This window comes from Mastacembelus armatus, chromosome 20 (assembly GCF_900324485.2).
Source record: "Mastacembelus armatus chromosome 20, fMasArm1.2, whole genome shotgun sequence".
Lineage (NCBI taxonomy): Eukaryota > Metazoa > Chordata > Actinopteri > Synbranchiformes > Mastacembelidae > Mastacembelus > Mastacembelus armatus.
Genome location: NC_046652.1, coordinates 11,954,401 through 11,970,931, shown reverse-complemented (window position 1 = coordinate 11,970,931; position 16,531 = coordinate 11,954,401). Strand labels below are relative to the sequence as shown.

The following is a 16,531-nucleotide window of genomic DNA, read 5'->3' as shown; positions in this document are numbered from 1 at the left end:
TTGATGTTCACCCATCATCATATGCCCATGCAAGGGCACCTGACAGCACTGTACAGAGCAAAAACTCTCAAATATTGAAATTAATTCTCATAATAATTATTTTTTATAACATATTAACTTTTACTATGTAGTTCAGTAGTAATTACATCCTGTATTCTGTGTAATATTCACAGGCATCATACATAATGAACCTGCTGAGGTTTAAGAGCGCCAGCAGTCTGTGAATCGCACGGCATAATTCATGAATTCATATGCTTGATATTTCCATATTAATAAATGTATATTTTCATATGTGAATATACTCATGAAAAGCTTCATTTGAAAACTTTAAGATTCCTCTTTAAGACTGAACTCAGCAATTTTTGATATGATTTATGGTATGCTAGCATGAAGCTATCATGTCTATATAAAACTCCTAAAAGTTGTGGGTCAGAAACAAACAATCCACTGGGGGTTCATTTTAACGAACAAAACTCTCCTGATTAATCAAATTCATTCATCAAATAAGCCTATAATAAACCTTCACAATTTCATATGCTCCACAGTTAAAGTCTATATTGCATCCCCTCAATTTTAAATTAATGATGCATTTACCAGTACTGATGTGGTAAATGAGTACAGCCACAGCAGTGTTCATTTGGATCCAGTGGTACCCATATGGTGCACATGTAGACCAAGATGGAGTGTAGAAGAAAGTATAAGCTTACTGCTACTGAATGTCCGATTCGCAAACATGCTGCAGCCCAAATAATTTGTCATTTCATTCAGTAACTGAAGAATGCTTCGCCCTGAAAGCTGGTGAAAGTTTCTCATATTCTCCTCTGTCATCCCAAAAACGGTGACAAGATGTAGGAACATCCTCTCGTTACTCAAATGTGTTCTTAACGCCAACTATATCGCTAATGAATAACAGCTGCTGAGAGAAGAGCTGCAAAATTTAAACCTGCTTTCTCCTCACCCCACAGTTCCTTCAGCAACAGTGATGGTAAATCACGTGTCAAGGGTATTTTAATGAATTTCCATTCTCTCCTATGTTGCATCCCTGAAAGGGATCACCTTGATATACATAATGCACACATATGATAAAACTAATCTTTGAAACAATAATCTAAGCAATAAATTTGCATGTTCAGAAAAACATTTTCTACATTTTCAGTAAGGTACTTATTTCTTAGGAAGTTTTGGAGACACTTTGGGGCTGTTTTGGCTTTACAATGTACTGTGGCCACCTGCTGGTGGATCAAAGTACACTGCTCTGGAGTCATTTTGTCAGTCAACCAAAATGTTTTGGTACACGCATTAGAAGGACAGGGGCATTTTATAGATTCAAACATAATTGTGAAAGGACTGAAGTAAAATAAATATATAAAATGAAAACTTTAAAGCATTATATTTCAATGATACCATGGACATGCATGAGCTGTAAAAAAAAGTTTGGGAATTGAAAGGAGTTCTTTTTTTTTTTTTAAAGAGCTTAGAAATAGAGGCAGAAATGCAACACACTGAGGGTAACATGCTGATAAAAATAATAGCTTCAGTTTCTTATTTTTTTACCATTAATGATGAAAACAGGAAAACAAAGTCCTTTTTTAAAGTCTTCAAAATGAAATTAAAAAAGTGAATCATCTTTTTGTTCCTATAGTTCCTGAAAACTAAATGAAACAATTAAATGAATATATAATTCATATTTACCACACCTACTGGTGACCGTATGTAAATCCCAGCAGAGCTGCTTTTCAGCTTCAACAATAGCGCATCTAATCAGTCACTATATCTGAAAACACCTATGTGGATGTGCAGGGTCTTTAATTTATAATAATCCATCATATTTGATAAGAATCATATTTTTCATTTGTAAAACCAAAGTAACTACAGACATTAGATAAATATAGCGCAGTATAAAGCATGACATTTCACTCTATAATGTAATGGAGTGCAAGTAACATAAACTGAAAATAATTAACTACTCAGTCAGTGTCAGTCACCAGTTTAATGTCATACTAAATGTCTATGTCATTGTCAGATCAGCCCAACTGCATGCAGCTGCTAACTCAAAAACTCCTGTGAGAAAATTGCCAGTGGCCCCCAGAGTTTGTAAAAGGTGTTGGTCAAGTTAGGTATGGTCTATTTGCTGCTTACTTGCTTTGAATTGAGCCTGGCAGCAATACAATTGACACTACAGATTTCTGTATCTGGCCTGCATCTGGACACAATCTACTCTGCAATCTAAGTCAAGAAAAGTACAGAGAGCCTCCTGGCAAGCCCAGCCATGCCAAATGAAGCCATAATTCTGCTATGACAATTCCCTCTCTTCCCTTTTTTGTAATTGTTCATCGAAACTGAATGCAAAAACAAGCTTCCCTCTGCAACTAGAGCACATCTGAGATAATACAATTTGTGCCAGTATCCTCTGTCACAGCTTTGTTCTGTTTAGTGCAGAATCTCTGTGTACCAAATCAGAGAAAAACTGAACTTTAACACACAAGCTGAAAACTTGCTTTTGTATCACTATTTGCTCACCACCTACACGTAAAGCAGTGGGCTGAAGAAAATTTGCTTCTCCTATAGAAAAACTGCTTATTTGCATACAGTTTTAAGAACACATGAGAATTATGCTCAGTTCTATCATCACTTACATTCACGAATCCCATCTGCTTTAAAAGCATATGTAGAGCTGATATACTCTCTGAGGCAATGTTGAGTGTTTTGTTCACACGTGGGCGCTCAGCTAAAGATACTGCAATGTATTTAATGCTGGGCGCACATTGTGTGATGTTGTTCACGATTTGGTCATCTGAGACAAATTTCGAAAATCCTAAAAGATTCCTATAATCCTAGGCTTAGATCTGTAGTCTTTGATCGCTGGTTTGACATATTCACCCCCAGCCGATTAAGTGGCCGATGCGATCCATTTTTTTCCTCCAATGAAATTCTGGCAGATTATTTCCTGACACTTTCCTGCAGTGTGACTTATCCTACAATGACGTCAAGCCAAGAACCAATAGGAACGCCAAGCCTGATAACACAATTAGCATACTGCTATTGCCATGTGAGTGAGTGAATGAACTTATTCACACATATATTAACAAATTCACCTCTAAAAATAACATACCATTCAGGCGGGGACACTTTTGATGTCATTATTTGTAGAAACGAAATATGAACAAGGTAGAGTTTACTTAAAGTTTATTTATTAAGTGCAGGATGTTCCAACTAGAAACAAAATGACCCCAAGTTTGCTCTGTAGAATTGGAAGTTCATAATGTTGTCCTTTGTCCAGCCATGACTTGCTCCACACACATTGTCTTTGTTTTTCAGTTTTTATTATTAAGGCATGTCATGAACAAAATGAATGCTGCAGATTGTTTTTGTTTGCTGCTAGTTACCGTTTGAGACATGAAAACTGTGATCCTACATTGTGACATGAGTATCATGTTCATACATTCTGACAAGCAAAATCACAATCACAAAAGACTATTTAAAAATTGCACGGTGTGTGCCCGGCTTAAGAGGTAGCAGCATCAGCCCAGCTGTGCCAGAGTAATCCATGTGACTGCTGACTTTGGGACGGTTGTGTCAATAGAGCACATTCTGCAGTAACCAAAAGGCCTTTCTGTATGTTTGATCCCCTACTGCTTCAGTTAACGTCACATGTCCTGAGGCAAGACATTGAAGCCCAAGTTGCTCCCTGTGGCTGTGCGGTGTGTGGGTATGTGAATGATAATTTGTCTGAATGGGTGAGTGCTGTGGAGTGTGTAGAAAAGCAGGTGAAGGTCTAGATCTTCCAGGAGACTGTATGCTTGCGGCATCATCTGGCTTTCCCACTTACAAATTTGTCCTTTTAATCTCATAGTGTGTTTACAGCAGAACAAACAAAGCAGTTGAGGTTCCTATCCAAAGCGCTTGTAAATAGCATTTTGGAAAACATGATTGTTACAAGCAGAAGACATTTATTCCTACGCACATGTCCTTTCACTTCACCAATGAGAACATTTTGCTAATTTCACTAAGGTGACTTTTACAGGAAAACCTCCATATATATCTCTATATTCATGTTACCTCATTTTTCGTTTTCCAAGCAGAACCTCAGTATCACTCAGAAAAACAAAAGTGTTGTCCTTCAAGGCAAAATCTACATTTCATTTGTGACTGCTCAATTTGAAAGTACATTTCAATCTATTTATACAGTTGTCATGAAATGGCTTTTTAGCTTCTGTAAGGGCACATTGTTCTCCTCTGACTGCCTCTTTCTCTCTCATATGGTCTGATTTCATGTAAGATTTCACCATTAATCCAAAGCTGTTATTAGCTAGCAGGTGGTCAAGACCAGGGAGAGATGCCACACGTGTGTCATGTAATGAATTGTGTTAATGACACCATCTGTTGGCATTCCTGCTTTTAATACTATAAAATCATTTCAATCTGCACAACTAAAGCACAGTAATCATTGCAGAGTATAAGCCTCCTGCTACTCATATACTGTAAATGCAATTCTTTGTTCATCTGAAGCCATTAAAGTTGATATTCAAATTTAATACACGTTCTCGAGTTTTTTCTCACAAGTTTTTATACTTCTACTCTGTTTTACAGACAACACCGCATCCATACTGACGAAGCGAGGCGGGTTCAGGAGACAGGAGCAGCCTGTGTATCGGCTGCCAGTACTGATCATGGACAGTGGGAGTCCTGCCCTGAGCAGCACAAACACGCTCTCTGTGCGTGTGTGTGACTGCGATTCTGATGGTGTGGCCTTGTCATGTGGAGCTGTAGCCTACACAGCAACTGGCCTGAGCACTGGTGCCCTTTTGGCTATTCTGGGCTGTATCATCACACTTCTGGGTAAGATCTGTATGATCTCAATGTCAGAAATGTATGTGTGCATCAACAAGTATTGGTGAAATCTCAGAGTGAACAGTGTCATTATTGTAGACGTGATGTTTTGCCACTGTTCCCACAATTCCTATGAGATATGAATGCATTTTATTTAACAGTTTCTATGCATAAACTCCCTAATTATCCTTTACCTCACTGGCATTGGTGAGACAAGTATTTACATCCTTTATTAAGGCCAATACCAGTGGAGTACATCACTACAAGTTCTGTAATCATGAATGTAGATAAAAAAAAGCACAGAACTACCATTTGTAAAAGTATATAAAGCATCAAAACTAAAAGAAATTGGTATGCAGAAAAATTTTAGTGTTAAATTATGATAAGACAATAAAGATCAAGTACCTTATACAGTACCTGAGTAAATGTCCTTAGTTAGTTATCTTTATTTACAGTCTTCTACTGCTTGCTGGCCTGCTCTAACAAATGTTCCATGTCCTCACATTAAATCACAATTATGTGAATGCAATTACTGCATATAGGTAGACGTCAACAGCAGATAAAGCAGAAATTGGCAAAAGCAGATAATCAGGAAAGCAACAACAAGCAGCAGTGTCAGCAAGTAATAGTGATGTTGCCAAGAACGTCAAGACATCTACTGTCGAGGGCAAATCTTATTTATATAATGTAATATCACAAACTATAATCTGCATATTTTATAAACCCTCTGTCATTAGACTGTTGATTTGGATAAGGAAGAAGGAAAAACCTCTGCAAGATCAACAGACACTGCAATAAATCCACATGGTAGTTTAACAGTATGAACAATCTGGATTGGACAACTGTACATTGTAAGAATATATGAACAATGTGATCCAGGAGAACTAGGGACTTCCAGGTGCCCCCAACAGTCCTGTGCTACAGACCTGGAAGGAGGACTGACTACACACACAAAAGGCAAACACCCAAGCACATTATTCATACATACAGTGGCAAGACAATTTACCATGACCGTAACATATAAAGAATGACATGTAAACCAAGTTGTTGAGCTGCAGGAAATTAGCAGCGGAAAATATGATGCAGTTGTTTATTTGCATGCAGTACATATGGTTATGCCTGCACAAAGCTCTGCTGAATTATCACGTTTGCACTGTTTGCATATGAACTACTCAATATATGAGCCCCATTTGTGATCTTTCAGGAAAGTAGTGTTGGGGTCCATTGGCATCATGTTTCAGATGTTTGCCTTGTTCATAGCTCCACCCAAAAAGATGATCAGTCGCCCAAACTATCCAACATTTTACAAAAAGAGCTGCAACATTTTTTTGTGGCAGATTTGCCCTCGACAACCCCTCAGGTTTAGATTTATTCTGTGCCCAACACTGGGAACCACTAGACAAAATTTCAACCTTAAGCAATAGTGATATGCTTATTATACACTGATGCATCAGTATTATAAACAATTAAATTAATTATTCTATAATAATGCATCACAAATATGGATAAAGCAGTATATCTAATTTTGCTATTCTTTGCTAATAATTCTGTAGTTTCATGTCGGAAGGATTTTGAGTGTGAATGTGAGACTGTTACTTGGAATGGAGTATATTTATATTGCTGTACTGGTACTTTGACACAGAAGTTATAAGTAACATGGTGTTTTTACAGTTCAGATGTAAGTGCAGTTAATGTAGGTATACAGCCCTGTGCTACAAAACACTCGGTCTTTACAACCAAGTCGAACTTATCTCTGCTCTGCTTTGCATTCTTCAGGCTGTCGAGTGTGTGAGAGACGCTTTTACTAAAACAAAGTTGCATCTTCAGGTCTTTCCCAGGTCAAACCTTGAGGGAGTTATCTTCCCCTCACATTTCCTCTTTGGTAAATACACGTGACCCAGGTCAGCCAGCTTTGTACAGCAGCAGGGATGTTTACAAGTGAAATACCTCTGAAATCTTGCCAACAGGATCAATTAAATATTGGTGTACTGACGTATTGCAAGTTTGGGAGTATTTTTTTTTTTTTTTTTTTTTTTTTTGAGTTTCGTCAAATTTATTCTGTAGATTGTTCACTAAACTGAAGCAAAACCAAGTGAAAACCATAGTCACCCAGCGCTTGTACTTTCACATAGTATTTACTAGTGATGAGATTTCAAATTTTAGACTGTTTTCCTTTATAATCCAGCTCTCATGATGGCTTCCCCCAGATACTTGTTAGTGTTGTACAAATTTAATTATAATATTCCATCGAGGTCATAGTGATAAGTACTATATGCAATAGTCTATTTCAAGGACAGATATTATGCATCTCTCATTTAGTGTTACGCCATATGTTAAGATGTTAGTAAAAGACTTTTAAATGAGAGTTCATTAACATACCCTTAAAGATGATGCAGCACTGAGCTATCACCTCCAGGCTGCATTACTGCTCATAAAACCCAGAGACAAAGCATTACCCCATCAGGACAGAGTCATAGTGTAACGCTTAGGTGATCTCCACTGAAAGCTGAGAAGGATCTAAACAGCGTACATGATAACTGAAACTAGTTATTTGATGGGGTCAAAGTTTGTTTTCTGTTCCAGTACCCTTGAAGCTTGTCATCTAGTTATTGTGATAGAGAGTAGCTTTCAAAATAAATGAAAACTTTAAAACCATAACAGGGAAATATGTTGCAACGCAACCCTGAACTCTGCATTGTCCAGGAAAGCTGGCTGTATTATGCTTAGCACTGTCTCAGGCCACAGGCCACCAGTTTAATAAACCTCCTTGTCACCTTCTCTCTATGTTTATGTGTCTGCATCCCTGTGTGTACCCATCAGTCAGTTCTCAGTTGCATCAGCGTTGTTGCTTCTTTCCTCTGTTTTCTTTCATATCCCCCTTCAGAGCCGATAGTTCTTCCCTTGTATTAATACCATATGCAAAGTCACCATTCGCGGTTTTTTCTCTAGGTAGATGCTAAGGTTGTGATTGTGTGAGACTGTGTTGTTTTGGAGGAGAGATGAGCCAGAATAAGACTAGAGCTGGGTATTATTGTCATCATACTCAAATGCTGTTAGTCTTAAATCTGCTTCTTTTTCTACCTCTATCATTCTCTGTCTTTCTCATAAGGTGAGAGGAACACACACTCCCACCAGCAACACTGATTGTAGTTATCTGTCTGAGTCTAATAACTACAATACATGCAGTCCTGGAGTGTTCTTTGGAGTGACACTCCTCTCCTTGTCTTAGCATTCATTCATCTCAGAGCTTCAGTCTCAACATTTGATACACAGTGACACAGTGATACACACTGACTGACTTTAACCAACCCAGAGCTTTGGGCTCTACACACCCACAATTAAGTGATGATTAATCATAGGTTCATATTTTTGAACTTAAGTAATGAGCTTGTCTGTAAGTTACTCCTTGCAGTTCAAAATACCTGTCCGCAACCAAGTTTTTTTTATAATGTCATTTAAAACATTTTTTAATGATAGAGTGACTTTAAAATGACAAATCAAAACTACAAGACCATTACTGATCCAGTGCCTTTGTCCTCAGTACAGGTCAGATATTGCTCAATCCTCTAGAGGTCCAATTAGGTCATTACGTAGCCCTACAAATCTCCAGACGATTATTTCTTTCTGAGTGTTGCTTATCAGACTATAAACTTCTATTCTATAACTCACCATGTCCTCATTTAACTTTCTGTCTGTCTGCATATTTATGTGTCTGTATTCAGACAGTTTCTTCTTCACATCTCCTATTTAAGTTGGACTATGCACATTGTAACCTGTGAATGTTCACATTACATTTGTGTTTGTGTAATTATTTTTCATCTACAACACTGGCTGACATGCTAAAAACAAACAAAAAAAAAAAGCAAAGCAGGTTGGTTCTTTTTCAACCAAGCAAGTCATTCAACAACAAATTCATCTTTATTATGATAAAGTGACAAAAATACCTCTTGCAAGGGGATTGGAAGAACAAATACTAACTGCTTGTAGAAGGACAGAGAGAGCGACGTACAAAACAGTAGTGCTGATAAAACAGTAAAGAAGCACAGGGACATAAACTAAACAGATGCATAGTTAACAATGTGACAGATAGCAATAGACACCATAAAAGCTACTTGAATTATGTTGCAAATATACAGCAGCGATGATAAGAGTGAAACGTAGACAGTAACAAGGGCATTGTGCATTTGCCTATTTTGACTGTTTCTATGCCCTTTGTCAGTTTGAACACTGTATTTGTTGAAATAGACCAGTGGAGGGAAGTAATATGTGTTTTTTTTTTTACATAACTGATTTTCTGACATCTGCTCTTTCATGTCTGTTGTTCTCATTTTACGTCTGTACATTGTTATAGCTGAGTCAGCCTCTGAGCCAAACATTTTCTTGTTCAGCTTCTTATTTGTATCTGCTTTTATCTGCACTGAATGTCTTTAACGTCTGAACTGTTGTTGGGACAAAACAGCATTTATAGACATCAACGCACATTCAAAGAAGTTGTGGTTCGACATTCTTTAACATTATCGACCAAGATTATAATCTCCAGATTAATGGATAAAATAAAAATTTAGAAAGATAAATGTTGTGGAATGAGATCAAAATCGTCTTTATTTATTTTCTGGGTGAAACTAGAAGGGTTTAAATGAAATCCTACAGATTTGACTGGATCACTCTAAACTGAGCATGGCTTTACTAATACACAGTGATATGAAGCAGTAGTGCAGTGTTGTTCTCCATTCACACAAAGTAATACATCAGGTGTTCTTTTGGTGACTCTAAAGTGCCCATAGGAGTGAGTGTGAGTGTGTGAGGTTGTTTGTCTCTATGTGGCCCTGTGATGGACTGGTGACCTGTCCAGGGTGGACCCCTGCCTTTCACCCAAAGAGAGCTGGGATAGGCTCCAGCAGATCCCTGGGACCCTGGTTAGGAATAAGTGGGTATAGATGATGGATGGATGGATGGCATTATTTTATTGCCACAAATCACATAGCTTGCATAAATTCAAGCAATAGAAATTTAACCTTTTTTGATAATCATTTAAGACCTGAAGTGCAATCAGTCCCAAATTCCAGGTTCCAGGGATTTGGATTTTATTAACTGCTAAAAAAATAGATAACAGCTTTGACATTTATTTACCACATGATTATTTGAGGAAATACTTATTTAAAAATTAAAATAATCTTTAGTTGGAGCCATGTACAATCCCACTGAAAAGTTTAGGACTGTACGCTTTATATTTGTGCAGAACAAATACATTATTACAAACTTTCTACCAGGAATCATTTAAACATAAAGCTTTATTTGATTTCAAACAATGTCAGATCAGATGTCTGATTCTCTTTTAGAAATGGTGCCAAAGTACAAACACATGGGAAATGTGTGGGTGACAAAATGACTTAACAGGCCCAGATTCACCATAATCACACAGCACATCGAAAAATACTCTAATGAGAAAGTGCATTCAATGATGCCTGCTGGTAAGAAAAGGGGCTGCACAGACAACTCTCCTTGTTCACTATTGATTGTGTTGGGTAGATCATTTAAACAACTCAATCACTGGAAACACCTTTGTAACACAAAACTGATATCCTTGTCTTCTGTTTGTCATGTAGTATACATCATCAGTAGAAGGGTTAGGCAGAGTTGGGCTTTTGTCACATCATTCTTACGTTTCTTAAGCTGTCTGTGCTTTCAGGACCCTTGGTATCTGACACGGACTGGCTTTATTTACATACTTGGATATTCACCTGGTCATTCTAGTAGTATGTGTTTTGATGTTGGCCCATTGTCAGTCTGTGACACACTGTGTCTGCTTTCTAGCCATTAAATCCCAAAGAGCTTTTCTGGAAAGCACTGAGAATTTTCTATTTCAATGTGGCACTTTGTAATTCACTTTGGAGAGGTCTTATTGAATTGAAAATTATTTAGAATGACTGAAGTTCTTAAAATCAGAGGAAACAATCTTCTACAGAAATGTTTGGCGTTCTGCCTGACAGAGTTAAAAAAGTGTCATGGATATTACTAGTGCTATTAGACTGGAGAGACCTTTCCACATATTTCACACAGCCACTCAGTAGTGATACTAGTGCTGCAGTTGTAGGGTCCCCGCAGTCACCAAATATCCAACAGAGAGCTATCCATTCATCTCCTGCTGCAAATCCTCCCTTCCATCTCTTCCATTTGCTCCCTTAATAAAGGGTCTGAAGTGGTGTTTGAATTTGGTTCCTGGGCCTCTTACTCTGCTGCCTGCAGTAGCTCGACACTGAGAAAGAAAAGAAATATGGGCCCACGGAACAATATTTCACTGGCACCAGCTTGACATTGATGGATAGAAGATCATTAGACATTTGCCAGTTTGCTTGGGTGTAGAGTTATTTTCAGCAATAATGTATGGGAGAGAGAGCAGGGATGGAGGAAGGCTTCTGGTAAGATCTCAGATGGCCATGGTTTCCAGTTTGGTTGAGTTTTGTACAAGTTTTGAAACAAAATGTAGGCAGTGGAAACCACACAGGGCACAACTTATTGCATTCTATCTTTAGTTAACTCAGATAGAATTTGCAAAGCACTGGATTTATAGAACAGCTGTTCCCAACCCTTTTTGTTAGACACCCCCACCTCAAGTATCCCTTCACTGACACTACATATATTCTGTGCCTGATCTGAACCGATTCAACCTGGATGTTATTTAGTTGTTTAAAATTTTGAATTGTCAAAATTGTCACATTGTTTGAGTGGTTTGGTCAATTTTCTTTACTTTTACTTACTTTGCTATGTCAACTGTTCATTAGAGCGGCCCAAGGGACAAAACACATGAAGAAAATGCACTGCAAATCCAAAAACACATATGTGGGACCACTAAATGTTGGACAGGATAGCAAGCTATATACTCTATTATATTTATATTGTTGCTGCCTGTCCAAATCGAGCTGATCACTCCCTCATGCATCATGAAGCACTTCCAATGTAGCAAATTCACATTTGCAGCATTTTTCTTTTTACATGTGCTTTGACTTTTGCTTGTGCTTTGGGACTTGAAGTGTATTTTCTTAATGTTTTGCATATGTTTTGTCCATAGGGGCTACTGTAGTTTTTTCCATTAATTCAATTATCAATGTAAACTGTCTATCAACTGATTTTAATATCTATTTAAATCATTCAGCTTTAGCTAACAATTAGAATTTACTGCATTGGTTTGTGTTCTGTTATGTTTAGCTATTCTTACTGTTTAATATGAAAAAAATATTTTCTTTTCAGCTGTGATATACATAAATATGGATGATACATTATTTCGTTGATCAGTATTGTCTAAGTACTGTTTTCCTTTTTCTGCAGTGATGGTTCTGCTAATTGTGACAATGCGTCGGAGGCGAAAGGAGCCCCTGATTCTTGAGGAGGAGAGAGACATCAGAGAGAACATTGTTCGTTATGATGACGAAGGAGGGGGAGAGGAGGACACAGAGGCCTTCGACATGGTTACTCTCCGAAATCTCAATGTCATCAGAGACCCCAACGTGCGTCGGGATGTCACTCCAGACACACCAACCTTTTTTCATTACCCATCAGGTGCTCGCCCGTCCTATAAATCCCTGCCGGACAACGTGGTGTTTCGAGAGTTTATTTGGGAGCGACTTAAAGATGCTGATGTGGACCCATCAGCCCCCCCATATGATTCTCTGCAGACATATGCTTTTGAAGGCAGTGGTTCTGTAGCAGAGTCATTAAGCTCATTGGAGTCACTAAGTACAGATTCAGATCAGAACTATGACTATCTCAGCAACTGGGGACCACGCTTCAAAAAGCTGGCTGATCTTTACGGCAACTGCGATGGCACCAGTGTCTTCTCATAGCCCCCAAATGTTTCCTAACATTTTTGGGATTGAAAAACAAAAAAAAGTAATTTATTGCCAGAGAAAATGATTTTGTCTGCCTTAGTGCACTGAAAGAAAAGATTCAAAGACAAAACAAGAGAGACTGACAAAAGAAAACTTTGCAAAGACTTTTTTTTTTTTTTTTACCTCCTTGTATGGATTTTTAAGAGTGCTATGATGAGTTTTGAGACAGACTTCAAAAGTGGCAGGAGGAAACTGTGTGCAAAAGACATTAAAGGTTTCAGATTTTGGGCTCAAGTTCAACCATTGACTGCAGAATGCATACATGTTGGAGTATTTTATACTGGGAAGCACCTGTCCTTGTCCATTTCAGCGATGGGCACAGACCCAGCTCTCTTGCTTTGATGCATTCCTTTGCTATCTTTGTGCTAAAAAAATAAAATAAAAAAATATTAAAATTTCTCATGAAATGTTGTGTCCCTGCAGGCTAATGAGTATTCATTTGACTGTTCATATGGATTTTGACAGCAATTTCTATGTTTTCTTTGGCTAAGGAAGCAGGGGGATGAGGGGATGGTTTTCATAAGTGTTTAAATACAGAGCTACACTATTCATGGACTCAGAGTCATAACGCTCAACAATACATGAAAAGTGCAACTGCCCAGATACAGTAGTAGAAGTATTTCATGTGCTATGGAAGTGAATTGAAGACATAAGATGTTAAGTGCAAAGAAAAAAATAACACAGTCAGTTTCATGTCACCACTGGGTTCAAGGGGAAAAACGTATAATTTTTCTTATTCTTGTAACAATACATTTTGCAGGTGTTGCAATGTAGTGTTTGTCTGGTTTTTTCTTTAGCCTTTCTAATGCCAAATCCAGTGTATAATTTCTGAGCTATAAAATGTCAGGATTCAGCTGTTCTGCTTTTATATAAGGCAGCGGGAGCTGGGAACGTCTGCTACATCAGAGAGCTTTGCTGGAAGATCAGTCCTTGTGCTTGATTGCCAAGATTCACGCACCTAGTCTTTAGAAAAACGTGACAGTCCTTACCTGGGTGAAGCTGCAGTTTGTAAGTAATGAATTTTGCTTCTGTAGTTTGCAGAGTCCAGCATATATTGTTGTTCAGAAATGAAATTACTAATGTCCATGGTTTGTTTATTGGTGGTAAATGGACACACTGTATGATAATCATGTGTCAATTTTTTTTTATTAGCTTCAACAAATTATGTTACAGTTTGGTGTTGACATGTACAACTGCTATGTATTATTATTTATTTTGAAGAGGCAGAATTGTGCAAATGCTGTTTTTATCCTTTTGCTGAAAATAAAATTGGCATTCAGTTCCTTAAAAAAACTCAAAGGATTTCTTTTTGTCTGTCTGCACATTGTAAAAGAAGTAAATATAAAGAGAGGTTCTTTCTGACAATAAAAAAATATAGCATCCAACAATAATAATCCATTACTTTAAACACTTTCATTACCACTCAGTGTGTGGGGGATGTAAGGTAATAGAGAGACGGAGCTGGAGGTAGAGGAAGAGAAACAAAGCTCTGTTTGATATGGATTTTGTGATGACTAAAAAAAGTGACATGTACATACTGGGTCTGTATGGTATGAAAACATATTAGAGCCTAACTAGAAATCTGCAGAACTAACATACCAATAAAGTCAAGTTATTTTTATTTATTATAAAACAGATGTATCTTATAGGATGCCAAATGCAGTTTCAAGGGGATTATTTTGGCCTAGAAACATGAACGTATAAGAATACTGACTGTAAAAAATATTGATATATCTTGAGCTGTCAGCTTAAGGGATGAAAAGGTCAAAGATTTCAAGTTTTATAACAGCCCACATGGTGGCATTACTGATAATGTTACAATGTGGTGAATGTCCCCTTGGGACACCTGCATACCAAGCAAGAACTGTTTAGCATCTGCAGTCATTGGAAATTGATGGTTTTGTGCACGCTCCCACAGACTGTCTTCAAAATAAATAAATAATTGAATAAATAAAATAATTAAGAGGCTCACTTCAGAGTCACTTGCTTTATCTGAGTTAAGGCTCATTTTAAATTGTCCACAACCGTGTGTCTGCATCAATGCATGTGGAGATAAGCATCGGTTGGTTGGGGAGGATTCACCTACATATAAACGATGTAATAAAAACTATTACACAGAAACACATACTTGAGGGTTAAACTGCTATTTAAACAAGGTTTAAATAGGTTTGTTTGCCTTGTCTTTTGTGCATTTCTTTCAGATTTCAATTCAGTTTTAATGTATTTTATGTCTATAGTGCCAAATCACAATACAATCATCTCAAGCACTTTACAAAAACAAAAGCCCAACAAACCCCTTATGAGCAAGCACTTGGAGACAGTGGAGAGGAAAAACTCCCTTTAATGTTTCTGTGCGTTACACTTTACATACATGTTGGAGTGTACAACACAACTGAGACCACCATATGTGAAAAAATTCCCTCAAGGAATTCCTGGCATATCTTGTCCACAAGACTGGAAGGAATGTGAGATCACTGTGACCTTGACCTTCGACCACCAAAACTGATTCAGCTTATTTTTGAGCGGAAGTGGACATTTGTGCCAAATTTGAAGAAATTCCCTCAGGGTGTTTCTGAGACATCACTTTCACAAGAAGTAGATGAACAGACAGACAAAAAACATAACCCCTCTTGCTGTGGCCATAAAAATTGTTTTTTTTTTCAGTGAAGAACAGGTAAAAGCCCAATAAACTGAAGCAACAAATGCACAGTGGTTAAGTCTGCCTGAAGCATTCATGTCCCGTATCTGAAAACCATACTATACACTATATATTGGTTATAGTATTAGGAAATAAAAATGTATATATATATGTGTGTGTGTGTGTGTGTGTACATATATATACTGTATATATATATATATATATATATATAAACATTTTTTGTTGGAAATAAAAATGTGATACTTTACATTATATTTTTAAGTTAGAACGCAAATGAAATTTAATTAAATGGCAGCATATGTGGTGATGCTATAAAGATGTCTACATGTAAGTAACTGATCTATTTATGATATATGTTTGGCTTGAATCTACAGGAGCTTAGTTGAACAAACAAAGTTATATAATTATTCACTGACTGGAAGCCAATTAGGAGCGTCAAATACATAGGATTGGGCATTCCAAATTAAGAGAAAATCAGAGAGTAATAAGTTTCTATGTCCTTTGTCTACATTGTTGTTGATTTGGTATAATCTTTTGACTCAGTTTTTGAGCCAGTGTGTTTTTATCTGTAAGCCTACATTACTGAAAATTGCATTTGAAAACGATTTCCTCCCCAACTTTGAACAAAATCACACTAGTCCTAGCATTTCGTCACTTTTAAAATACTGCTGTGAAACATGTCCACGACCTGCACAATGTAGACTGAAGTTAAAATAGTAGCCGACTCTCTTGCTGTCCCTGCATCTCAACAACTCTCAGAAGTTCAGAGGTTTGAGGGTACAGCTGACAGTATAATTTATGGTGATGCAAGCGATTGCAAGAAACTTGTTATGCGTCTTTGCTTGGTAAATATGTCGTCTCCTTACAGGTATTGACATAGTTCCCAAAGCTTTGAACCTGACAAAAACAAAGTATATGAGTTTTTTAAGTGTAAGTCAGGAGTAATCAAGGTCTATGTGCTCATTATGGTGCAGGTTACACAAACCAAAATAGAAAAGTGGAGTCTTTCTTTCTTACAAATTCATGATTTATTCTACATGATAGTGTCACGCAGTGTGTCAGGCTTATGCCCAGGACAAGATACTCTCTCTTTTTTCATCAATCTATCAAATATACACGTGTAAAACAGGTGGGCTACTGGCTGCATATGTCCATA

At 37.4% G+C, this 16,531-nt stretch overlaps 1 protein-coding gene across 3 annotated transcripts in view; it reads left to right on the top strand.

Moving 5' to 3' along the window:
- The window catches only part of LOC113121524 (cadherin-7), a 95,877-nt gene extending 82,411 nt beyond the window's left edge, over window positions 1-13,466 (top strand). For 2 of the 3 annotated variants that reach the window (XM_026292101.1, XM_026292102.1), the window contains 2 exons: window positions 4,591-4,839; window positions 12,157-13,466. In XM_026292101.1, the coding sequence (XP_026147886.1) occupies window positions 4,591-4,839; window positions 12,157-12,671 (764 nt within the window). In that variant the 3' untranslated portion in view covers window positions 12,672-13,466. Of the gene's footprint in view, window positions 1-2,460; window positions 2,502-4,590; window positions 4,840-12,156 lie in introns of all 3 variants that reach the window. The other variant, XM_026292100.1, reaches the window with a different exon arrangement.
- Window positions 13,467-16,531: the final 3,065 nt, after the last annotated feature.